This window comes from Chrysemys picta, chromosome 2 (genome assembly GCF_011386835.1).
Source record: "Chrysemys picta bellii isolate R12L10 chromosome 2, ASM1138683v2, whole genome shotgun sequence".
Lineage (NCBI taxonomy): Eukaryota > Metazoa > Chordata > Testudines > Emydidae > Chrysemys > Chrysemys picta.
In genome coordinates, this window is record NC_088792.1 from 153,598,552 (window position 1) to 153,624,631 (window position 26,080).

General features: G+C 47.4%; 1 protein-coding gene across 1 annotated transcript in view; it reads right to left on the reverse strand.

Annotated features, from left to right (window-relative positions):
• ARHGAP25 (Rho GTPase activating protein 25) overlaps window positions 1–24,948 on the reverse strand; it is a 57,595-nt gene extending 32,647 nt beyond the window's left edge. The window contains exon 1 of the mRNA XM_008168673.4: window positions 24,423–24,948. Within this exon, the coding sequence (XP_008166895.4) occupies window positions 24,423–24,483 (61 nt within the window). The 5' untranslated portion in view covers window positions 24,484–24,948. The remainder of the gene's footprint in view (window positions 1–24,422) is intronic.
• Between the last annotated feature and the right edge of the window lie 1,132 nt (window positions 24,949–26,080).

Consider the following 26,080-nt stretch of genomic DNA (forward strand, 5'->3'; position numbering starts at 1 on the left):
ACGACTTGTTTATATCACTCTCTATACCATACACTCAAATGTAAGTATAATATTTATATTCCAATTGATTTATTTTATAATTATATGATAAAAATGAGAAAGTCAGCCATTTTTTTCAGTAATAGTGTGGCTGTGACACTTTTTTGTACTTTTAGGTCTGATTTTATAAGCAAGTAGTTTTTAAGTGAAGTGAAACTTGGGGGTACGCAAGACAAATCAGACTCCTGAAAGGGGTACAGTAGTCCGGAAAGGTTTAGAGCCACTATTTTAAACTATTTATTCTGGGTGACACTTCTAAAGGTGCCATCTGCCTTTTGAACAGCTCACACAACACGTAACATCTGAAAGGCCAGTGAGATTGCAAACTCTTCGGGGCCTGGGCTGTCTTTTATTGCATGGTAAAGAGGTTCCTGGCACAAAGAGATCCTGATGGGTCCCTCTAGGAGGTACAGCCATGTTGAATACCGATCCGGGGAGATTGTTTCCTAAAGAGGAAAGGTATCACTGTTCCTTTTATTTTCATCTATGGGACAGTCATCCGGGCACCGAAATAGCTGTGCATCACACTCTCAGCATCGCAGGTCAGATTGTATTGTCGTTATGTGCGTGGACGATACCGTAAATATACAGTGCAACTCTGTTTTACTGTTCCCTGCTTGTGGTAGCCATTTGACTCTCTGGGTGTGATTCTCCTCTCTCCTCATCAGCATAAATGGGAAATAAGTACACTGACGTCAACAAAGTAAAGTTGCTGTGAGTGACCTAGGACTCAGGCCCTCTGAATCATCAGTCACATTTCAAAAGTCATTTCCTGTTGGCATGAATGTTCTTGCCCTTTATGCAACAGTAATCATAAAATCTACGTCTCGTCTAGTGCCTTTTAGAAAGGAGGTCAGTATTGTTATCCCTATTTTACAAATGGGGAAACTGAGGCACACTGGGGTGAAGTGACTTACCCCAGGTCACCAAGGAGCAGAACCAGGGATAGAACCTAGGTCTACTGAAGCCCAGTCCGGTACATTGGCCAAGGCCACAGTAGGCTGTTCCAAGAGGTTAATGTCTGCAAGGTTAAAGACTTTCACACCTTTTCAGAGCTGCTCAGTTGCTCTGTCCACCTATCTACTGGTATGGTCCCCACTACCATTTGAGCGGTTCCCGTTTACAAGTAAAAATAATAATGACTCTCTCTCTTCCTTTCCAGCTTGATTTGTTTTCTGTTTATCTGCTTGCTTCCATCTGTGCACATGGTGAGCAGGCACATCCTATGTCTATATGTGCATACATGTGCATGTGTTAGGCGTGTGCGTTGTGCACATGCAAGTGTGTGCTGTGGGCTTGTGATGGTGCACCTTGTGGTGGAGAAATTATTGAGGGAAGTCTGAGCCAAAGAAATGAGTTATGTGCAGACTTCTGAAAGTGCTTTGTGGTTACTTCTGTGGTCAGGGAGTGTCAGGGGCGCTGGAGCAATTTATACAGTGGGGGTGCTGAGAGCCATCTAACCAAACTGTAAACCCTGTGTATGATGGAAACCACTTCAAGCCAGGGGGTGCTGCAGCTCCCCACGCATCCCTAAGTCTAGCACCTTTAGGGAGCGTTTCAGTTTAGGGGACTGCCAGTGAGGGTTAAATACAGCCCAGCTCCCCCACTTTGCCATTAAAACACCTCCAGAAGAAGAGCCCACTCTGTCATTGCAAGACAGAAGCCTGCCTCTTTCGACTCATCTAGTCACATGCACCTGTGTGGAGTGGCTGCACAATGCTACCGGTCCAATTATGTTTCACACTCACTTTGCATGAGTGCAAAGAACTCCTCCAGGTGTGACGCAGTACAGAATCAGGGTTCTTGTTCCTGTGCATATGTTGATATGGGACATTCCCCAATATATGGATCTGGATTTAGGGTAGGCTTTTCAGAAGGGACCTGAGTTAGTCTTTCAATGGGATTTGAATTCCAGACTCCTTTACAGTATATCTACTGTGCAAAGATAAACCCGCAGTGCCGAGTCTCAGAAACCTGGCTCCAGCCTGAGTCCAAATGTTTTTAAGTGAGGTGAAACTTGGGGGTACACCTGCGCTTTTAGCCCTGCAGCCCAAGCCAATTGACTCAGGCTCTGAGATGCAGTGTAGACACACCCTGAGACCACAGCCTCAACAAGCATGATCAAAACGGGTGTTTCCTGATCAGAACCTCAGCAGTTAGAACTATTCAAAACTCTGTTGCTAACACATCCCTGTTGTTCAAGCCCCATGAGAAAGGTTCAGAACATGTTAACAAAACACCTGCTAATTTACAGGGGCATTCCTGTTCCCTGATCACATCCCTTCATGCCACACAGGGGATGTTAACTACTCAGTGGGTTAGGATTTTTAGAGGATGATGCACAGCAAGAGGGCTGGATGGAGTGAAAATCTGACTTCATTAAATTGAATGTTGCTGTCTTGAGAGCACAGCACCACTAATGCAGAGGCCGTTCTGCAAATGTTTGTTTTGCAAAACCACAACCCGCTTCTAACGTGTTAAACAAGGACTGGGCAAACTTGAAACCATTCCATCTCTGTTGTACTACAAGCCACGCTCCCGCGCACAGCAATCAGACAAGTGCGAGCTCTTGGCTGACAGCTCCGTTCTGATGAAAAGCGTCATCCAGGAGGCTACCATAACATGTCAAATAAGCGGGACGAAAGGTGCTGTCTATGCACAAGTATTCACTGCAGAGTTAGCCTGGGGTAGTTTAGCGTGAGTGGAGTGTCCCCGCTACAAACATCTACCCAAACCAGACCCATGTGGCTGCATCCACCATGGTTCTGTGCTGGCCCATGTGCCGGGCCAGATTTCTAGCAAGACATCCTGTGGTTTTTAGTAGTGCATTGAAGTGGGCCACCCTATGACCTCATTTGTATAGTATTGTCTTGTCTGTTCTTCCTACGGTAATGCTCGTGTGGGTCTTACTGACATCACACCACACCAGAAGGCAGGTATATCCGCTTCTGGCCAACTGCAGCACAGGGAAAGGGTTTCTTGAATGGCATGTCTCTGTTCCAATGCTGTCCAAGTGTCGCTGAAATGGAGCAGGGATAGGCTTGGCAGACTAAGCACCTGGGCTGGATGAACCTGAGTTCTCACTGCAAAGTAGGCAGGTTGCCAGCCTGGGCTGAACTAACACCCAAGCTGTAGCCTATAATCTCAGCCATGCCTGCTAGCCTGATGTGAAAGCACCCTCAAGCCTGGGTGAGAGGTTCTGTGTAGATTGAAGGGGTTGGTGCAACACTCAGACTAACTCTTGGGTCATCCTGCGTGCAGAGTGCTACTACATCAGAATGCTCCGGTCTCAGGCGTGGTACAATGGAAGTGAAGGGGATGGTCTTATGGTTAAGGCACTGGACTGGGACTCAGGAGATTCCTGGCTCTGCCACAGTTTCCCTAAATGACATGGGGCAAGTCACTTTAACCTCGCTGTTCCTCAGCTCCCCATCTATACAATGGGGATAATGATACTTGCTTTCGTCCACCCTTTGTCGGTCTTGTCCATTTGGAGTATAACTTAGGGACTGTCTCATACTACATGTATAACAGCACCTACCGCTCTGGGGTCCTGACCTCAATTGCAGTCTCTAGACCCCATTGTACTGCAAATTTTAATAAACGTTATACTCACTTTGCACAGGCACAAAGGACTGCACGAGGCAGCAGGCACTAAATAATCAGGCTCATCATTTTCATCATTATATCCCAAGCCCATCTGTGGTACTGTAGCTGTCATATCTCCAGTAACGGTGATTCCTCATACCTCCCTCAGCAGATTGGTCCATTCTCTAATAGTTAGGAAGCTCAGTGATACCAGATGACAGAACAAGGAGCAATGGTGTCAAATTGCAGTGAGGGAGGTTTAGGTTGGATATTAGGAAAAACTTTTTCACTAGGAGGGTGGTGAAGCACTGGAATGGGTTACCCAGGGAAGTGGTGGAATCTCCTTCCTTAGAGGTTTTTAAGGTCAGGCTTGACAAAGCCCTGGCTGGGATGATTTAGTTGGTGATTGGTCCTGCTTTGAGCAGGGGGTTGGACTAGATGACCTCCTGAGGTCCCTTCCAACACTGATATTCTATTACTCCTCTTTAATATTAAACTTGAATTTTCCTTGTTGCAGAGCAAGCCCATTACTGGACCATGAGCTCTGGCCTCCTTGACTAATGACCTCTTTACAACCCTTCCCATTTCTCTAGATAGTCATTGTGTGTCTTATTTCAGAGGCAAAGGTAGCTAATGCGGCAGCAACAGCAGAGATACCCCAGTGGTAACAGCAGCAGTATCTCCTCGCTCTGTACAATCTACTAATCTACCATCTCCTAACAGGCATTGCCGTGCTGGGATGGATCTAAATGAATGCATAGGTTTTTAGCCAGCAATGCAAACCCTGTGTGTTGACACGATTTGCACGAGTGCAGTCTGACACCAGTACAGCTATACCAGTGGCCTGGTATGGACAAGGCCTTCAATTGCTCTTCCAGGTGCTATAGCATCACTTGAATGTAGGGTGACCAGACGTCCCGATTTTATAGGGACAGTCCCGATTTTGGGGTCTTTTTCTTATATAGGCTCTTATTAGCCCTCCCACTCCCGTCCCGATTTTTCACATTTGCTGTCTGGTCATCCTACTTGGGTGTGAGCCACTGAGATGTCCACTCTCATTGGAAAGCAAAACAAAGACCTGCACAGAGCACTGTTACGTGAACTGAATGCCAGCTTGAGCTTCCCATGCCACATGCTAATGCACTGAGAGCCTGGACTCCTGGCTTCTCTTCCCAGCCCTGCTTTTCACTGGGACAAGTTACTTAACCTCTTTGTACCTCACATTCTCAATCTGTAAAATGGGGATTTTAGATTTACCCTGCCATGCAAGGTGGTTGTGAGGAGTAGCTAACTAATGGAACACTCCTCTGAAGGCCTGTCCACACAGGGGTAATACGCTCCCTGGAGTCTGATTTCTGAAGCACACTGACATGCTGCACACTGAGCCAGTGTAGGAGTGCAGGTGGCCCACGCCAGCAGGGGATGGGGCAGAAGCAGCCAGGGAGGCCGTGGAAACCTGCAGCTAATTAGGGCAAGGCTTGTTAGGAGCCAGACAGGAGGCAGCCGCTGGGGCAGCCCAGATATAAGGCGCTGCCCAATAGAGCAGGGGGGAGTCTCTCCCTGCCAAGCCAGGGAGGAGGACTGGCTCCCAGGGATGGTACCTGAGATAGAGCAGTGCTGGACAGGCTCAGGGGAATGGAGGGTGAGCTCTGGCCTGTTACCTGCTAGGCTGCAGGCCCCTGCCAGAAAGGGCCAAGAAGGTGCAAGGGCCAAGGGGAAGTGGCCCAGGGACGATAGGCAGACAAGGGGAGAGAAGGAGGGCAGAGAGAGGCTGCTGCTATAGGGTCCTTGGGTCGGGACCCAGAGTAGCAGGCGGGGTTGGGTCCCCCCCTTGCATACAGCACATTACCCCATCATGTAGACAAGTCTCTAGTTATGCTAGTCCAGCATTTAGGATTTAGTCCAGTATTTGTTAAATGTTTGGAGAGCCTCAGGTGAAAAGTGCTATAAAACAGCAAAGCATACTACTAGAGCAGTGAGAATGACTGCCTGATTTTTCAGTTCACTGATGGAACCAAATAATCAGAAGGAAAAATAATTGTTTTGGATGGGCCTAAGATGTTTCTTAGCCAAAAGTCATTTTGATTTGAAAAATTGAAATTTTCATGTGGAAAATGTCAAAATGAACCGTTTCTATTTTTTTTCCTGAGTTTCTTTTTGTTTTATGTTTTTTTCTGACTGATGCAATTTGACATAAATTCCTAAAATGTTTGTTTAAAATGTTCCGGGTTATTCACGGATTTTATACCCTGCAGTTCAGTTCAAATTCAGCCCTGAATCTGCATTTTACGGGGGGGAGGGAAGTTTGGTTTTAATTATTACAGTAAAGCCTTCAATGGTGATCAGTAGGTAACCTAGTAGGTACAGATCTTTAACAGTGAGACAACGTTGTCCTGGCAACTTTGACGATCCTTTAAATCAGTTACTCAGCCCAGGAAGTTACCAATTTTTTGAATGTGTGGGGATGGAGCTTGGTTAGGGTTACCATTCATCCAGATTCTGCCGGACATGTCCGGCTTTTTTGAGTTAAAAATAGCGTTGGGGGGAATTTGTAAATGTCCGGATTTCCCCCCATGCAGAGCGCGCGCAGCTGACAGGGCAGCCGGCCGGATCGTGCCACTCGCACGGGGCTCCGGCAGCCAGAGCCCCTCCTCCACTTCCCCCTCCTCTCCCCTGCAGCTGAGCTCACTCCCCTCCTCTCTCTCCCTCCCTCCCCCTCTCTGCATTCGCAGATCGACGGCTGGCCGTTCGCCTCGGGCCTCCGGCAGTCTGGAGCTCCGACCCCTGCTCCCCTCCCGCTGCTGCCGAGCGCGCTGCTCTGCAGCACTCTGTTCTGAGCGGCACGGTAAGGGTGCCAGGGAGTCAGAGAAGCGGCAGGGAGGTTCTGGAGGGGGTAGTCAAGAGACAGGGAGCAGGGGGGACGGTTGGATGGATCAGGAGTTCGGGGGGGGGCTGTCTGGGGGTTGGGGGTGTAAGGTTTTGGGCAGTCAGAGTACAGGTGGAGGAGGGTCTCAGGAGGGGGCAGTTAGGGGACAAGGAGTGGGGGGGAGTTCTGGGGGGCTGTCAGGGGGCAGGAGTGGGCAGAGGGATCGGAGCAGTCAGGGGACAGGGAGCAGAGGGGTTTAGATTGGTCGGGAGTTCTGGGGGGGGGCTGTCAGGGGGTGGGGAGTGGTTGGATGGGGCATGGGAGTCCCTGGTGTCTGTCTGGGGGTGTGGATAAGGGTTGGGGCAGTCAGGGGACAGGTAGGGGGTAGGGTCCTAGGGGGCCAGTTAGGATGGGGGAAGGTCTCAGGAGGGGGCAGTCAGGGGACAAGGAGCAGGGAGGCTCTCTTAATGGCTCTCCATGCGTCTCTGGACCCTCTCAGCTGTCGGGCTTGGACGGAAACATTGCCTGAGGGTAGTGAGAGAATGGGTTATCGGTGAGGTGGGGGTGGGCGTGAGCCCGGTCAATAGGGGCAACCCCTACCAAGATCTGAGCCTTTTCTCACACGCCCGTTAGAGCTCGACATTATGCTGTTTGGGACCCCTCTTTGAGGAAAGCCTCTGGATTGCAAGTCCAACCGCTACCTCCTCGTGGTGAGAGTCGGTAACTGGCTTGGATAGCCAGGCGGATTGCGGAGGACGAACCCACATCCCACATTCAGTGGGGTGTGGGATGGGGTTGGGCAGCCCCATATGGTGCCACATGGATGCCCCCCTGGTAAGGGTAGCCTCCCCCAGGTACGGGTTGACTCCCCCTGGTAAGGGTTAGATTCCCCCTGGTAAGGGTAGTCTCCCCCAGGCACGGGTTAGTTTCCCCCTGGAAAGGGTAAGTTTCCCCCAGGTACGGGTTAGTTTCCCCCTGGAAAGGGTTAGTTTCCCCCTGAGAAGGGTAAATCTTTTAGCTATGGAAAAAAGTAATTTATATTTTTATACCGGATTGGCGCTGGACCGGGTTAATAACGCCCCCGCTGTTGGCTTTGATGCCCCGGCTGACAGTGTTAAATATATTAGGGGTGTGATCAGGGTCGCTGGACCAATGGATAAAATGGTGTGGACTATAATGAAGTCTCATGAGAATGAGAGTGAGAATCAAGTCCTCCCAGTGGAGCATGGAGAGGAGGTAGAGGAGAATGTTTGTGATGATCATGGTGAGGAGATTTTATCTATCTTACCGATGGTTTTTACAAGGGACACTTTTAATGATTTAACTATGGACAGTTTTAATCCAGATTTTAAGTATTTAAGTACATTTGATGATCCATATGTTAGGGAATCAAGTACTGATTTTAATAGGGATTGTAATAAGGATCTTAACAGTATTGGTAGTAATATAAATATATTAGAAAGTAGTTCGTGGAAGGATGGGGTTTTTTATTTAGAGTATCCCGTTGATAGTTTTAATTGTCCAATATGTCCCCAGATATTACCAACATTTGGTAAATGGGCCAAACACATTAATGTGGTTCATAAAAGTAAAGCCATACGAGTTGTATGTAGTAAATGTGGAAAATCTTCTCAATATCATAATATAGCTTGCCACTACCCCAAGTGCATACCCAAGAAGGCGGATACCCCAATGAAGAGCCATACGTGCTCGGTCTGTGGGCTTGGTTTTCATACTAGATCTGGATTGAGCCAACACTGTAGACATAGACACCCTGCTGTGAGGAATGAGCAAAGAAAAGAAGATATGGATGCTAAAAGTAAGATCAAAGAGGGATCGACTAGATCTCGTATATGGACTAAAGATGAGGTTGCGCAGCTTATACAGTTGGAAAGGAAATATATTGGGAAAAGGAATATAAATAAATGTATTGAGAGCGAGATGAGGACCAAAACGAATAAACAAATATCAGATAAAAGACGAGAATTAGCAAAGAAGAAGTTAGTGGTAACAGGAGATAGGGAGGAAGTGACTGAGGTAGAGGACATTAGAGTAAATATATTAGAAATTCCGCCCCCAAGAGAGAGGATTTTCCCACTAAAAGGACATCCAGAAGTGGATTTAGTGGAGAAAATATGTAAACGGGGAAAACAAAGTAGGGAGGGAAGAGAAATAATAAATAGTTTAGGGGAAATTGAAGGATTATTAAAGGAGGATTTAACAAAAGCTCTCGGATGGGCAATGTTGGAAAAATTATGTTATTCATTAGTAGAGGGACAGGACCCTAGAAATGAAAGTCAAATAGAGTTGAGGAATAAAGGAAAAGGGAAGATTAGAAAGGAGGGGAGAAGGAAGCAATTTAATGCAATTAGGAGATATGCTACAAAGAAAGCTAAGTATAAATTCTATCAACAATTATTTGATAAGGATAGAAGAAGATTGACTCGCATTATAATGGGAGAGCCAGATAAGGCTAAGTGTGCTATCCCTATGAAAGAAATTGAGGAATACTATGTAAATATTTTGGGAACAATTGGACATGGTAATATGAGAGGGTGGCCATCATCCACAGAGAATGCGGATAATGATATATTAATGAGTCCGATCTCTGTGGATGAGATTAGAATAGCTTTAACAGAAATAAGAAAAGATAGTGCTCCTGGCCCAGATAAAGTAAAAGTGAGCAATTTGTGGGATATTTTTAATTTAGACTCCTTAATACTTACAAAAAATTTTAATATATGGTTTCTAAATAGACAGGTACCAGATGAATTTAAGAAAAATAGAACGATTTTAATACCAAAGACACAAGATGAGGAGGAAATGAAGAAGTTAACATCTTGGAGACCATTGACAATTGGGTCAGTTTGGATTAGAATCTATACCAAAATATTAGCAAAAAGACTGGTGGAAACAGTTAAGATATGTAGTAGACAAAAAGGGTTTATATCCGCCCCTGGGTGTGAGGAAAATATTGCTATATTAGATAATTTGATTAAAGGGGCTAAACGAAATGGGAATGAAATTGCAATAGTGTTCGTAGATCTGGCTAAAGCATTTGATTCTGTGGGACACGGACATATAATAGCCGGGTTGAGAAGATTTGGTATAGATGAACATTTTATAGATATTATTAGGGACCTTTATGATAATTGCACAACTAGGGTATGGGTGGGTGATGAAGCTACTGAGTCTATTTTAATTAGGAGGGGGGTCAAGCAGGGTGACCCGTTGTCCCCAATTTTGTTTAATATTGCTATGGATCCCCTTTTAACTAGATTAGAAGTAGAAGGAAGTGGTTTTTATGTTAAGGGTAATAGTGTCACGTCATTGGCTTTTGCCGATGATGTGGCAATTTTAAGTAGCTCATATAAAGGAATGATCAAAAATTTGGGTATCTTAGAGGAGTTTTGTAAAAATACTAATCTCTCTGTTAATGTGAAGAAAACGAAAGGCTTTCATATTTTAACTAAACATAAAACCTATGTAGTTAATCCTAAGGATAATTGGCAGATAGGGTCAGAGAAGATTGAATATGTTCAACCAGGGGATTTTGAAAAATATTTAGGGGCTAGAATAGATCCCTGGATAGGTGTAGGGGGACCGGTACTTAAAGAAAAATTGAAAGATTGGAGTGAGAATTTAATTAAGGCCCCATTAAAACCGGCCCAAAAAATATTAATTTTACAGACATACATCTTACCGAAGCTATTTTATAATCTTCTTTTAATAGAACCCCCTTTTAATCTTTTAGACGATCTTGATGTGTTAGTTAGAAAAATAGTTAAAGAGATTTTACATTTACCTCAGTGTACCACAGATGGGATATTTTATTCTAGAGGTAGGGATGGTGGTTTAGCTCTCACTAAGTTTAGTGTGCAAATCCCAAATATGTTAATTCGTAAATGGAGGAGACATATTGTCTCGAGAGATGATTGGATGGACCTATCTTATCTATATGCAGGAGAAAATCTTGTGGATAAAATATTGTCATTTAGTGCAGTAACATCTCATCCCAAGAAATGGAGGGAAGAGGAATTTTTAAGATGGTCGGAACTGAGATGTCAGGGAATAGGGATAAAATATTTTAAAAATGATTTAATTAGTAATTCGATTTTTAGAAACTCTAGTAAAGTTAAATAGTCAGCGTATATCGCAGCATTGCAGCTTAGGGCAAATATTTATCCTACTAGGGAGACATTAGCAAGAGGAAGAGGAGGTGTGAATGCTCTTTGTAGATGGTGCGGTAAAGTGCGGGAGACTGTTCCCCATATCTCGGGACAATGTTATAAGACTAAGAATGCTAGGATAAAAAGGCATAATAGAGTAGTGTCTGCAGTTGTGGATAAGGTTGGTAAATTAGGGTGGAAGGCAATGATAGAGCCCCATTTGAGAAATAGTAAGGGTGAGTTAAGAAAGCCGGATATTATATTTATAAAAGGAGATACAGCAGTGGTGGTTGATGTTACAGTGCGATGGGAGGATAATGCCGGAAGTTTGGAACAAGCCCACAGTGAGAAGGTGGCTTATTATCTTGAGTTAGAGGAAGAAATTAAAAACTTAACGGGAGGTAAAAATATCCACTTCTTTGGTTTTGTGCTTGGGGCGCGTGGCAAGTGGAGTGAAGGTAATAATGATTTGTTACAATTATTGGGAATGGACAGAAGTAAAAATTTTAAGGAGAGTATATGTAGACTTGTTTTATATTCCACTATTGGTATGATGGCTATATTCAGTGACAGGTAAAGATCCCGGAGTTTCCATTCCGTGTATCTTGCCAAAACTAAATTTTAGCTATTTTGGTTTCCATGCTCTAAATTTTCAAATTTTTAATATTGTTTTGAACATTAACATATTTAGTGTTATTTAATATCTGCCCTTCAATAGAATGGTTTTAACTATAAAATAAATACTTATTAATGGATGAAATTCCAATTTAAATTATTAGTTTATTTATTTATTTATTTTAACTACTGGATGTGGATGCGGACTGGCCGCGTATAGTAACCAGGAAAGGGCAGGTAGTCACGCCTGTACATAAATAGGGGGTGGAGTCCTGGGGGGCAGTTAGGGGCAGGGGTCCCAGGAGGGGGTGGGCAGGGATCCCGGGGGGGGGGGGAGGGTTGGGGGTTCTGAGGTGGCGGGAAGTGGGAGGGAGTGGAAGGGGCAGGGGCGAGGCTAGGGCAGGACGGGGGCGGGGCTAGTGCAGGGCTCCTCCCGTCCTCTTTTTTGATTGTTGTAATATGGTAACCCTAAGCTTGGTCCCATTTAGGCAGTTGAGTAAGGCCCAGATTTTCAAACATGCTCAGCAGTGCCCGGTATGTTAAGCTTTTTTGAATATCTGGCCCTTAGGCCCAGGTTGCTGTATTACTATTGCTGGTATTATTAGCAGCTCTAGATTCTCCCATACCCAACAATACTCACTCTAGGTTTTCAGAGTCACCTGCCTCGCCAAGGCCAGGCTGTTTGTACAAAGTTCAACACAGGGGCACAGCTGCCTTTATTTTGGGCATGGAAGAAGCAGTCAGATGGGCTTTATGATGGCTCTTGCAAGCTAAACCCTGCCGCAGTCTACATTAGGGTGAGGTTAGACTGTAAGGGTAAGTCTACACCGCAAGGCTCCCAGCTCGTGTCCAGACTTGTAGGGGCGACGAGTTATATGGGCCCCTGGTGCTGTGGTCCAGCAATATTCAGGGCACAGGGGCCAGGCTCTCCCAATGTTTGGGGCCAGGTCCCTTCTCTGGCCCCGCCTGCTGCCCCATGCGCCTCCCATGGCGCATCCCCGCCTGCGCCCTAGGCAGCGGGCGACTTCCCTCCCACTCCTCTCCGTGCTCCTTCACAGCCGCTGCTGGCCACAAAAGGGAAGGGCACTGGCGGCAGGCTGAGGGAGGAGGGGAGGAGGCGCACACATGATGGCAGCCCCCTCCCGTCACCCACCACAAGGGAGGCGAGGGGGCCCTAAGAGCACGTGCAGTGACAGTAGTGCGGGGGGGTCCTCCTGGGGGAGGGGGGTGTCCCCTGGAGCTCGCTGCTGCCGGTGGGGAGAGGGCTAGGGTGAGTCCTCCTCTCTGGCCCCAGCCCTGGGGCAACCTGTCTGCACCCCAAACTCATCCTCCACCCCACACCAGAGCCTGCACCCCCAGCCAGATCCCTCACCCACCCCGAACCCTCTGCCCTAGCCCATAGCCCCTCCCACACCCCAAACCCCTCATCCCCAGCCAGAGCCCTCATCCCCCCGCCCCTCCCGCACCCCAAACCTCCCTCATGGGGAGGGCGGAACTTGGACCTATTCTGGGCACCACCAAAAATTATACAAACCTGCCACCCCTGCAGACTTGTGTTAGCTGGACTCGAGCTAGCACGCTAAAAATAGCAACATGGCCATTGCAACTCTGGCTGCAGCTCAGGGGGAGTCGTGTGGGTCTGAGAGCCCCAGCTCCACCCCGAGCCGCAACATTCACACTGCTATTGTTAGCATGTTGACTTGAACCCCGCCAGGGTGAATTGGCTGCCTGGGCCCTACACATCTTGCTCTTCTGGATTTTGTGTTTTGTATGGAGCTGAATGCATTGTCCACACTTAACAAAAACACCATGGCTAGAACACTTCCCTGAGGAACCTTCATTAACCCCATGTTAAATTTGGTAAATCCCAAACTGGGGTTTCTTCCTTAGCCAGAACAGACTCTTGCTGCCCTGTAGTGCGTTCCAGGTGCCCGGGCACTCATTCCGTGAAAGCACTGAGACTCAGTCATGAGGTGTACAGCTAGGAGCTTTATTGCACCTCATGGGTATCCCTCTTGTACTCCCCAAATCCTGTCCCAGCATCCACTGTCCTCCGTGTGAAATCTGGGATGGATTCTCTGAGTGGAGTGGCGGGATAAGCCTATTCTTTGGTTGTTCCAAAGTCCTGGTCAGGGACATTGGAGGGGTTACACCCTGCAGTCAGGAAGATGCAAATGCAAATTTTTCTGGAGGTCGGATTGATGAATTTGGTTTAGCCCTTACAGAGAGAGAGAGAGAGAGAGAGAGAGAGAGAGAGAGAGGCCAGCTGTGAAGTTTTGGATCCAGATCTAAACTTCCCAAAGTATAGTGTGTATGGAGCCAGGTTTTGCTTTGGGCCCACCTCTAATGAAGACCCAGACAGAATGCCTCTTTTTCTGTTTGTAGGCAGCATAAGGCTGAAGTGGGGATGTGTCAGATTATATACTCCCCAGAGGACCTGGAAGTAGGTAGGGTAGGAAAATCTCAGGGTAGGAAAATCTGTGCTTTTTACACCTCATAGGAATATGGCCCTAAAACCTATCCCATTCCAATGACTTTCCCAGTGTTTACATACTTGCAAATAAGTTCAGGGCCTGGGAAACAGCTGTTTTCCTCGTCAGCTCTATCATAAAGTCAGTGAGTAACTTGTTTTAGAACCATTCTGTCTGAAACGGGGTAGATACTGTCTGCAGGCTGTCAAAGTGAAGGTCAGTGCTGTGTTCATCTGTAAGGCACCACCCCCTCCAGGGAGGGATGTGTTAGCCACAGTGGAATGTATATTCTAGTGTGCATAGAAAGGAAGCGGCATCAGTTTGTTTTCTCAGCATATTTACAAGCCTCTCCAACCTCGCTAAGCTAACAAAGCCTAGTGAAATAGGCCATGCTTGGAGCTAGAGTTTTGCTTTGATCCCATCTCTAATCTACTATTCTTTGTTAAGGTTTTAAGGAGTAATTTAGGTACCGTGATTACTGGTCGGCCAATAAAAATAAATATGCTACCAGCACATTTGGAGGGGAAGGAGATTGAAATCCTGAATTTGGGCCCCAGTTTTGCAGCTGCTCCCCAGCTGTAGAATGCACCAAGCTCCAAACTTGTTTGGCTTTTAGAGGTGCTGAAAATCCAGACCTGTCTCTGAATTTTGCAGTACAAGCCCCTATCCACTTGTGATGTCTGATGCAGAATGGAATGGGGTAGCTGTGAGGTAACCACATGGAGCTGTAATAAGGGTAAATCAATAGAGAGTCACACCAGGGGGGGCAGTGTTGTCTAGTGACTTGGGTACTGGACTGGGAGCACAGCAGAAGTGGGTTCTAATCTTGGAGCTACCACTGACTTGCTATGATGTTATGTCAGTCATTTCCCCTCTCTGTGTTTTGTCCATTTAGACTGTATGCCCTTTATGGTAGAGGGTGTCTCTCACTATGTGTATGTGCTACCCCTAGCTTGCTGGGGTCTTGATCTTGGCTGGAGCCTCTAGGTGCTACTGTAGGGGGGGATAGCTCAGTGGTTTGAGCATTGGCCTGCTAGACCCAGGGTTGTGAGTTCAGTTCTTGAGGGGGCCATTTAGGGAACTGGGGTAAAAATCTGTCTGGGGATTGGTCCTGCTTTAAGCAGGGGGTTGGACTAGATGACCTCCTGAGGTCCTTGATAGTTTGATTCTATAAAAAGCTTATGCCCAAATAAATTTGTTAGGCTCTAAGGTGCCACAAGGACTCCTTGGGTTGTGTGGTTTGTTTGTTTTTACAACAACCAAGGAAGCTTTAGGCCCTGTCTATGCTACAAATTCTCTGAACTGGTAGCCAGTCAGCGGCATTGACTGGCTGCAAACCGGCTTCACACCCACTTACAACATGCTGAGTACCTGGTTAGTAACTATTGTGCCTTTGGTCTCTACACAGCACTAAGATGATGAAACCACACAGATAATGTGGGTCCCAAATAACTGTTTACTGGCTCTATATAAACATACAAGGCGTACAGATACACACAGCAACTGCAGCTCTGTTAGGTTCTGGTGGCTTCTGTAATAGAAGACAGAGAGGTAGGCTGACCAGATAGAAAGTGTGAAAAATCTGGACAGGAGGTGGGGGGGTAATAGGCACTTATATAAGAAAAAGCCCCAAATATCAGGACTGTCCCTATAAAATCAGGACATCTGGTCACCCTACAGACAGCCCCCAAAGTAGAGGGCTCCCAAGCTATTTAAAGGGATACCACCCAATTCCTATACCCTGTTGTAATTATAACAGGACGTGTCCATACCAGTGGCCTGGGCTGTGACATAGTTGTTTGCCTGTGGGAGTGGGGTGTCTGGTCCTGCTGCTGCCGCCCAAATAGCTGTGCTGTAGGGGAAAGCAGTGCCCTGTGTGCTACAGGCACGGCTCCCTGTGTCTTCCCTGCAGGCTTTCTGTCCCCTGCTGAGGCATTATGGACTAGCTTTCCTAGCCTGCAGTGATTACAGTCTGGGTAACAGATGGGATGGAGTGTGGGTTGCATGTGGCTGTGCTGTGGGGAAAGCAGCAAGGTGGACCCAGCACTGCAGGCAGCTCAGAAGAGCGTGTCTCAACCGGGCTGTGAAAACACACTTGCACTTCTAAAGGTGGCAGGGCCAATCATCCCTGACCCCAAAGCTCTGTCCAGGGCTCTGTCTAGTGGCAGGGCTGGTGCAACCCATTAGGTTACCTAGGTGGTCGCCTAGGGCGCTAACATTTGGGGGGCGGCAACTGCAGCGGCCGGATCTTCGGCCGCCCCGGTCGTCATCGGTATTTCGGGGGCGGGACCTTCCGCCGCCTCTGTCGGGGGTGGCATTTCGGGGGTGGGACCTAGGGCGGCAAAAAAGCTGGCGGCGCTCCTGCCTAGTGGGCTGTACGAAGCAAAGAATATCTGGAATGCAGCGTACTCCAACCAGAGCCCAGCCTCTCACTCCACACCATCCGCCAATCCCTAACAGGCCCCCAGCCCTGGGATCTGGGAGCAGAGCTGGGAGCTCCCTGGCTGGGAGTATTTCTTGAGCCTGTTTCCGCCCCCTTTAAGGCCCCTCTATGCCAATAGGGGACTTAACACAATGGAGAGTCTTCTGTAATTCACTCTATGTGCAGAGCCATGCAGAAGACTGACTCCCTTAGCAGGTTTCAGGCCAGAAACCACAGGAGCTCTGTGGGTTCCCGCTTTCACAAGCTCGGAGCCCAGCCCCTGTGTGCAGAAAGGCCCTCTCAGGTTTGTGAACGAGGCCGGTTTAAAGCTTTCACCTTCAACCCATTTCCGCTCCTGTGCTTTGAATTGCCAGTGCCCGGGCACCTTTGCCTCTGCTTCTCTGGATGGTCCCAGCGGGTGGGCTGGTAACGGTTCGGCTCGGCCCTCTTTTGGCCGCTGTTGCAGAACAGGAAGCTGATAACAACTGTGAGCTTGGCACATTCTGAGCAGCTTCCTTTTGTTAAATGCTTCTGATTTTGACTGTTTCCCTCTAAACACCCGGGCTGCACCTCCAGCTAGGAAACAATGGGCCGTGTCCACACGCATCCTGCCTGGTCAGTGCTGCCTCTTCACTCAGCCCTCCGCCCTCTTACACGTGCCTGGGAGATGTGCTGCAAGCCGTGGTGGCGCTCTTCCTCCTGACTGAGGGTGAAGCCCATTACCCCAGCAGAGTGATTGCGGGGTTACTTTGCAGGTGGCTGAGCTGCCTTCGTTCCAGTAAAAAGTAAAGGAAGCTCTGCACAAAGCGGGGTTTAAACCCGCTGCCCTGATCCTATTCAATTTGGGGGCGTTGCCTCTTGGCTGCCTAAAATTCCACCTGCATGGTTTTGGCGAGCCAGGCTTCTCCTTCGCATTCAGCACCAACTTCCTGGCCAGAGTTGCTGCTGTGTATTCATAAGCAACGGCTGCATGTCGTCCCCTGAAGTAACTTGCCTTCAGTGACAAACTGGGTAAACTGGCCATTCAGCTCCCTAGTGCCCATTTAAAGTCCTGCTTTGTACAGAACAGAGAGGCTGCCACAATGCCGTCCTCCCCATGAAAGTGGAAACACAACTACAGAGCGCCCTCTGCTGGCTGTTGGAGAAGCTGACAGGGAAGTGGCCAGATTTTTGTACCGTTGCAAGTTTGATATATGCTTGGTATCCATATGGTAGGGTTGCCAACAGTCCCTTATTACAAGGCGCGTCCCTTATTTTTTCATCTCTGTACAACAAGTTGCTGAGTGCTGCAAAAAGCAGCAAGAAATACCCCTGGGGAATGTAGGTGAGTACCACTTATTATTATTATTATTTATTTATTATTATTAATTATTTTTGATGATAATATTAGGAGGTAGGGTGACCAGACAGCAAATGTGAAAAATCAGGACAAGGGGTGGGGGATAATAGGAGCCTATATAAGAAAAAGACCCAAAAATCAGGACTGTCCCTATAAAAATGGGACATCTGGTCATCCTATTGGGAGAAGGGGTATAGTTAAGGATATTTGTTCTTTGGATATTGTCAGGAGGAGATCATAGAATATGAGGGTTGGAAGGGACCTCAGGAGGTCATCTAGTCCAATTCCCAGACAGATTTTTGCCTCAGATCCCTAAATGGCCCCCTCAAGGATTGAACTCACAACCCTGGGTTTAGGAGACCAATACTCAAACCACTGAGCTAAGTGGCAGGGCTGCTAAGAAAACACTCCCTTATTTTTGAAATACAGTGTTGGCAACCCTAAAACATGGCGATTATGGGTGTGAGGTTTTTACCACTACCGTGTGGATGCCATTATGCCACCATTCAGATGCCGCATCGTGTTAGTATAGCTTGTTCCTCTTCCTGTACTAGAATAAGCTATACTGGTTTACACTCATTTATATTGGTGTGACTGTGGGTAGGTCTACACTTACCTCCGGGTCTGGCAGTAAGCAATCGATCTTCTGGGATCGATCCCGGAAGTGCTCGCCGTCGACGCCGGTACTCCAGCTCGGCGAGAGGAGTACGCGGCATCGACGGGGGAGCCTGCCTGCCGCGTCTGGACCCGCGGTAAGTTCGAACTAAGGTACTTCGAATTCAGCTACGTTATTAACGTAGCTGAATTTGCGTACCTTAGTTCGAAATGGGGGGTTACTGAACCACTTAAAAAGTGACGTTGCTGAGTCAGTAGGTGGCACTCTTCCTCCCGGGTCAGGGCTACACCCATCCCCAGCATGGTTTTTAGGGGCTACTTGGGAGGTGCATAAAATGAAAAGCTGCCATCCTTCCAATAAAAAAAGCACTCTGACAGCATCGTTATTGCAGTTCAACATTTCTGTGTAGGCAAGACCTTAGAATGCAACAATGTCCAATCCGTTTTGGGCTGGTTTAGTAAGAACATTTATTGATTGATTGATTGATCTTATTTATTTAAAAGTATCCAGACAATCAACAAAAGTTCCTAGTACTACTTCTGCTGAAAACATCCATTTTCCTTGACATTGAAAAAAAGAAAAACCTGAAAACCCAAAATGTTTCAGATTTAGGATTTTCAACAAAAACTCAAGACATTTCAATAAAAACAAACAAACAAAGCTTTAATTAAAATGATGAGGAGTCCGGTGGCACCTTAACTATCTGTTTGTCTTTAAGGTGCCACCGGACTCCTCATTATTTTTGTGGATACAGACTAACACAGCTACCCCCTGATGCTTGGTACCATGCAAAGCTTTAATTGAAATTCTTGTCAAAAAATAATTTGGTTTTTTTGTTTGTTTTGTTTTTTTTCCAACCAGTTCTAGTTATAGTTTTGTTCATTTGTTAATGCGTAGCCTAAAATAGCATTTGTGTCAAAACCATCAGGAGACCTGAATTTCATACAGTTTCATAGAATAATAGGAATGTAGACATCATCTAAACCATTCCCCTATACTGAGGCAGGACCAAGTGAACTTAAACCATCCCTGCAGGTGTTTGTCTAACCTATTCTTAGAAACCTCTATTGACGGGGATGCCACAACCTCCCTTGATAAGCTATTCCAGTGTTTAACTATCCTTGTGGTTAGAAAGTTTTTCCTAATATCTACCCTAACTCTCCCATGCTGCAAAACTAGGTGATGACTCCTTTGGTGGAACTGGAGAACAAATGATCATTGTTCTCTTTATAACTTTTTATATATTTGTAACCCAATCCAAAGGGCTGAGTATGGGCTAAATGGAACCTACTGGCGTTTCAGTCTGTGGTTCCTGGAGTCTAGGTGTTTCCTTCCTAAAGCTTAGAAGAGAAAATCCATCTCTCTCCATTAGCTATAGAAAATGACAACAATCACATCCCTGCTTGAAGCTAAGAGAGATGTGAGCTGAAATTAGGATGTGGGCAGGAGACCAGTGAGGAGGGCTGAGAAATCAATGAGTAGATGGGCTGTTGTAATTATTTTCCAATGGGCAGTCACGAGAGAAGATTAAATGAACAACTCTACGGACTGGATTGCTGTCTAAAGAACCCTCCTTACACAAGCGCAGAAACCCTGCTCTTAAGGGGACTCGTGGCATGGGCAAATCAGACACCACCCTCCTATTTATTTGGCATTTCTGCAGCACAGACTGGAAATTGCTGTGTTTAAAAACAAGCATGAGGCGCTAACCACACTGTGTTAGCCCCTAATAAGCTGTACTCTGGCGATGGCATGTGTGCTTAGAGTCAGCCACTGCAAGTCCCCTGCAGAGGAGGAGACCAAAAGAGCTGGGAGCCCCTGCAGCTAAAGCCATGGGCAGGACCAATAGGGTAGTTGAGGGTAAATGTGGGTAAGTGGAGTTTTCCCACGTCTCATTGGGGAAATATGGAGTTCAGTTTTGGGTAGTTTAACCACTTCTCTTTGCTACCATTACATCCCTGGGCAGGTAAATCACTGGGCAGGTCATCCGTCTGATTTTTAAACCGGACAATCCTGCTTTTCTTAGGTTTGTCCCCCATCCGATACTAAGACAAAACTGGAACATGGTATAATCCGGTATTGGACAACACCATTCGGAAGCATGCCCCTGCTGCACCCGGCCAGCATGACCTCACACGCATAGTCACGAGGCCACACGAACGGGGAGGTGGGGTCACACGGGTGGAGGCAGCTGGGGCAGGGAGCTGCCCTCTCCAAAAGGGTGTCTCCTGTGAGGTGTGACCTTGCACTCCGGTATCATAGGAGCTTCTCCCACATTTCTGGCCCCTCTGCTTTTGTTTTTTCGTGACTAATGCTTTATATTTTGGAGGTAACCAGATATAGAGCCAAATCCTGATCCCACTGAAGTCAACAGGGTTTTGTCCTGACCAAGGAAGTGCAGGATTTGAGCCCAGTCTCTGAGCTTTGCAAAGGCCCTGCTGTAAATATCGGCCCCCGGTTTCCACCAGAGAAGAGGCAATTTGGCTCCTGAAGGCGAGTGCAGCCATCGGCTGAGATGGGAGGTGCAGGGTGCGGAGGGAATAACACTGGAGAACAGGAGTGGAGTGGCACTAGTAGCAGCTAAGTTCTGGAAGCCAGTTTCATGAGGCCTTCTGTACCCATCCCTCTATCTGCTCATATTGTGGGCAGAGTAACATCTGCAAGTTATCAAGTCATTTCCTGTTGCTCCAAATGCACACTGCAAGTATGCTACACACCTCTCAGGCAAGGAGAGTAGGCCTGCACTGCAGAGTTAACTCAGGTCTCAGCTCTCAGGTTAGCCTAGCCCAGCCGCACTGCAAAGCCCTTGCTGAGACATTGCTTCTTCCCCGCTGTTGTGCTCCTCCGTAAGTGGCGGTAAGGACTTTGGGGGCCATATCCCAGTGGTCTTTGGGCTGTGGTGAGCTGAACCGCATGGTGGTTCTTTCCCAGTGAATTGTGGGAGAACTTGTCTGTCCTTCTGGGCACAGGAGAGGAATTGTGGGAACTGGAAGGCACTAGGAGACGATGAGCACTTCACTGGATTAGCCTGCATCCTCATCGCAAAGTGGCAAGTTCCAGACCAAATGAATAAGGCCCCAGGCTGTAGCCAATACTCCCAGTCAGGCCAGCTAGCACCACTAAACTCAGATGAGAGTGTTTTTGTGTGGACAGGAGGGGCTCAAAGGCAACACCCAGGTAAGAGCCTGAGTTAACTGTGAAGCAAAGACAGACCACCTAATGTGCAAGAGACCCAGGTGGGGCACGATGGAGCAGCCTTCAGATTCAAGCCCAGCACAGTTGAGACCAGATCATCCTTCAGCTCAGGGGAAATCAAGGGTGTGATGTAACAACTGTTGTGTGGAATTCACCCTTTTACAGGGAGCCAGTACCACACTTTTGCACTTACCAAGTGGTCTTCTGCACACCCACTGCCTATGATGTTTGAAAGTTCAAAGCACCCTACATGACGTCTCCCCTCACTCCATCCCAAGAGACAAAAGTTTATCACTTGTCCCATTTTGTAGATGGGGAAACTGAGGCCCTGAAAGGCAAAGTGACTGAACCCAGGCTCACAAATGGAGTCAGTGTCAGAGCTGGGAATGGCCCTCAGGAGTAACAGGCATCCGAGTCTTGTGCTCAAACCACTACATCATGTGAGCTAAATGCCACAGTGACTCAACCAGAGCTGCTGTGTAATACTGACCAGAGCAGGTAAATAGAAACATAAGGAGTGATCATAGGGAAACTAAACTCTCAACATGCTAGATCAGCAGGGTCTCGAAAAAGCCTGTTCCATCATGCAAGGTCCTCAAACTGCTGCCTCTCCTTGGGACTGCCAGGTTAGGGCAAAGCAGACCCGAGGCAGACTTTTATCCCTGGAATTGCTGTTGGAATTTGCCTTTCTTTTGCTCTGGGTTTGTACAGCACCTAGCCCAGTGGGGTCTAAGTCCACATCTGAGGCACCAAGGTGCTGGGAGACAAACACTAGCTAATAACTCTCTCTTTCAGAAGACCTGGCCCCACGCCTTCGAACAGGAGCAGTGGGGGCAAACAGCTAGTTTTAAGATGGAGCATGGTAAGTTTGTGAGCTGGATTATAGGATGCAGTTGTCTGCCATAGCAGGAGAGTGGACTCAATGACCCAGAAGGTTCCTTCCAGTCCTATGTCCTACATTCTGAAGCCCCTAGTGGGGCTGGGGGCACTGATTTTAGCCAGCAGAGCCATGTGAATTCATTCACAGCATTAGCTGCAACCCTGGTGACCCCAATAAAGAGCCAATGCCCCCTTTAAATGTCTCAGCCTTGTGCCAGCCCTGACCCAGCCGATGACAGGCGAGTCCCTTAGCACAAACTCTCAATGGGACTGGAAAAAGCTGGTTCCTTAATGGAGGTGGCCTTCTAATAAAGGTGGAGCCGAACTGTGCTTACCAGATGTCAGATTTGGGGAGGTCCCTTAAAACAGGAGATTACCTAATAAGGGTGGCGCATTGCATAGGCCTCTCTGTATGAAGGAACTCTTTGATCATTCATCAGAGGCGGCTGGTAACATAGGCAAGTGGGTCAACAAACCCAACGCAGAGTCACTGTTTCCTCTGGGCGTGGGACCCTTTTTCTTCTCTTACTTTCATTCTGACTCTGGTTTGTACAGGCAGCTGAGGGGGTACAGTTCTGTATGCATCCTCAACCCCCCTTCCACAATGCAGAGCATCCCCAAAGGAGATTCCCCTGGCTAGCGCAGACCAAGGCCACAAGACAATGCTATTTGGTCCTCGCTAGCCAGGTCTGTTTTCCAATAGATCATTCAGATTTGTAATCAGTGAGAAGAACATCTAGTGTGTCACTCTAATTTCTTTTCAGGTCTGAGTGTATAAAGGATGTCTAAAATATCATGACATCAAACGGTCTTATTGCAAATCAAGGAGAAATGATCTTGCCAACAATATAGGGAAGGGTCTGAACCAGACCCCTGAATCCAAACAACCCAGTCTTTAACCGGAAGAGATGGAATGTATCTAGCTACCTGTCTATCTGGGTATTTATACTGTGTCCATCAGTGTGGATGCAGGGGAAGGGACAGCTCACTGGTTTGAGCATTGGCCTGCTAAACCCAGGGTTGTGAGTTCAATCCTTGAGGGGGCCACTTAGTGATCTGGGGCAAAAACAGTACTTGGTTCTGCTAGTGAAGGCAGGGGGCTGGACTCAATGACCTTTCAAGGTCCCTTCCAGTTCTAGGAAATGGGATATCTCCATTAATTATTATTATTATTATTATTAGTGTGGTATCTGAGCAGCTGTATCCAAACCAGAATCTGATACCGAATTTGTAGCAACCTCTGGGTTTAATAGGCCAAACTGAATACCTTGATCTAAACGTGTAACCCACACACCTTCTGGGTGTGGTGTTCTGTTCAACCTAGTGGCCCCGAGACCACTTAGAGCGAGAGAGATAAAATGAGTTTGCTCTACAACCTTAGCTAACAGCCACTTGGCTTTTAGCTCATGCACTAAGCTCTAGAGGTCCCAGATTCGATCCCGCCCACCGACGACCGGGGTCTGTCGGTATTACAAGTGGGGGCTCGTCTGGGATTTCAACTGGGAAGTCTCTGAAGCTCAGGATGTGGTTCATCAGTTAGAAGTATGTAACCCACACACCTAGAACAGAGTAAAACATACCTGCTAAATGGCCCACTTGCTAAAATGGTTGACTCCCTTCTCTTGTGGTAACTAAGGATTCTAATATCATTAACCCCATTTTACAGAGGGGGAACCAAGCCATTGAGAAATACAGAGCTAGATTTTCAAAAGGGCTCGGACAGATTTTTGAGTGCTTAGCATTGAATGTGGGTGCTGAGCCCATCTGAAAATTCTGGCCTAAGTGACTTGCCCAAGGTCACGCATCAATTGAGTCAGTGGCAGAGGTCAGGTTTCCCCATTCTCAGTCCTGTAATAACCAGATCACACTAGTGGGCCATCATCATGAGCCTTCATTTGGTCAGCAGTCTAGAAAGCACCAGGCTTCAGAGAATGAAAGCACAAAGCTGTTGCCAACCCCTCTGAATCCAAGCAAAGGCGACTTTGAGAAACACGCTCAAACGTCTCAGATCTCAGGCTACCACATTGCTTTGCCCTAAAGCCCTGCAGATCCCCAGCTGATGTAAAGCAGGGTGAATTAACATCCACAGAGCTATACTGATATACTCCAGCTGAGGACCTGGCCCACTGTGGGCACAGAGGCTGAAGTCACTTCATCAGATCCATTGGCCAGACAGGCCCCTGATTCAAGCAGGAATTTAAGGGTGTAAAAAAATAACGGTACCTATTTTTGCAGCATCCAGTTTCAGGTTGAAATCCCAATTCCGCGGCAGCTTGAGGGACATTTTGAACCGGGGTTTTATTTTGCTTTTTAAACGTGGCTATTTTTCCAAGCGTCTCTGTACTGTGCCACTTCTTCTAATCCCGGGCCCTGTTTTGATTCCCTCCAGAACTCGCTTGAAAAATGAAGTCTCGCTTGAGGTTGATTTGCCAATGCACTTCCTCCTGGGCTCGGCTGTAAGCAACCCCATAAAAGTACTTTTCTATCTTTCTTCTTCTTTTTTGCAAAGCTTTCTCTTTTGCTTTCCAGATGCACCATAAGCCTCTTGGTTGGCCCTTTTGCAGGTCCCCCTTTGGTAATTCTTCAGTCACACTTTAATTCAGAGAAGCTGAAGTAACGGCTGCATTTCATCCACCAGCCCCCGGCTTCACTGAAAAGCACTGATAAATAGCACAGCTTCTGGGTTTGTTTTCTTTGCATTTGAGGAAGTGGGTGTCCTTTCTGTTCAGTTGATGCGCTCAAAAAGACTGAGCGTTTGCCTCGTGGTTGAGGGGTATAGCCCAGCATTCAGTTTCGGGAAACGTTAGACTTAAGAGCAGACTGGCTGCTCTGGTGACCTGCTGCAGTTTTACCAACTAGCTCATCGGCAGGTCAGCTTGGCTGGGCAAATATGTAGGTAATAGCTGTGCCTGGCCTGGAAAACTGCATTTTTTCCAAAGACACAAGGGTCGGTTTACAGCTGTTTGGTACCTTGAATCATCCTAGACATACGTGCAAAATGGGCATAGGATGGTGCCAGATCAGAACGGCAGTGCTTGCACACACTTTGCACTAGTGCAAACAAATGCACTAGGTGCAGGGCACTAGTGAAGCTGGCCCGACTCACCCAGACCTCGTGCACTCTGCAGCACACTAAGGCCTGTTCCCACCGCTTAATGTTTGCGAGGGCTGAGCACCAGCACCTCTAGGCTTGGCAATTCATACCCCCGGCACCTCTGGCTTGCTGCATCAGATTCGAATGTACAAAAATTGCTTGAGCTCTGGCACCTCTTTCGTTACAATTTAAGCACTGCCTGCTGCACGGCCTGCGAAGTGGGGGCTCATGGACTGAGGGACCAGAGGGGACTTAGCAGTGAAAGCCGAAACACTGTCCTGGAGGGTGCGTGGTGGATGGCCGATGGAACTCCTACTCCTGAGCAGACTTCGGAACGATGCGCTCTGCTGCGGGGGAATGTGAATTACTCTGAGGGCGGGCTATGATTACAAGCAAGCAGCATTATCCAATGGTTAGAGCAGGGGCCTAGAGATGAAATCCTGTCCCCATTTAAATCAATAATAAAAACTCCCATTGATTTTGGCAGGGCCAGGATTCCACCACTGGGTTCTCTACCTGACTCAGCCCCTGACTCAACATGTGGCCTGGGGAAAGTCACTTCCCCATTCGGTGCCTCACTCCTTCCTTCTGCAAAATGGGGTCAATACTGACTATTAGCGGGAGCGTCACATGGACAGCACCGCGTGGAAAGGGAATCGGTGGCCATTTAGGATTTCACAGCTGTCTCGATCCTGCTCATTCATTCATGGAGTGCAGCTGAGTCATACCCCAGAGCATCCAGCTCCAAGAGACTCCACAGGCGCTAAATAGGCATTTATCTGTGAGC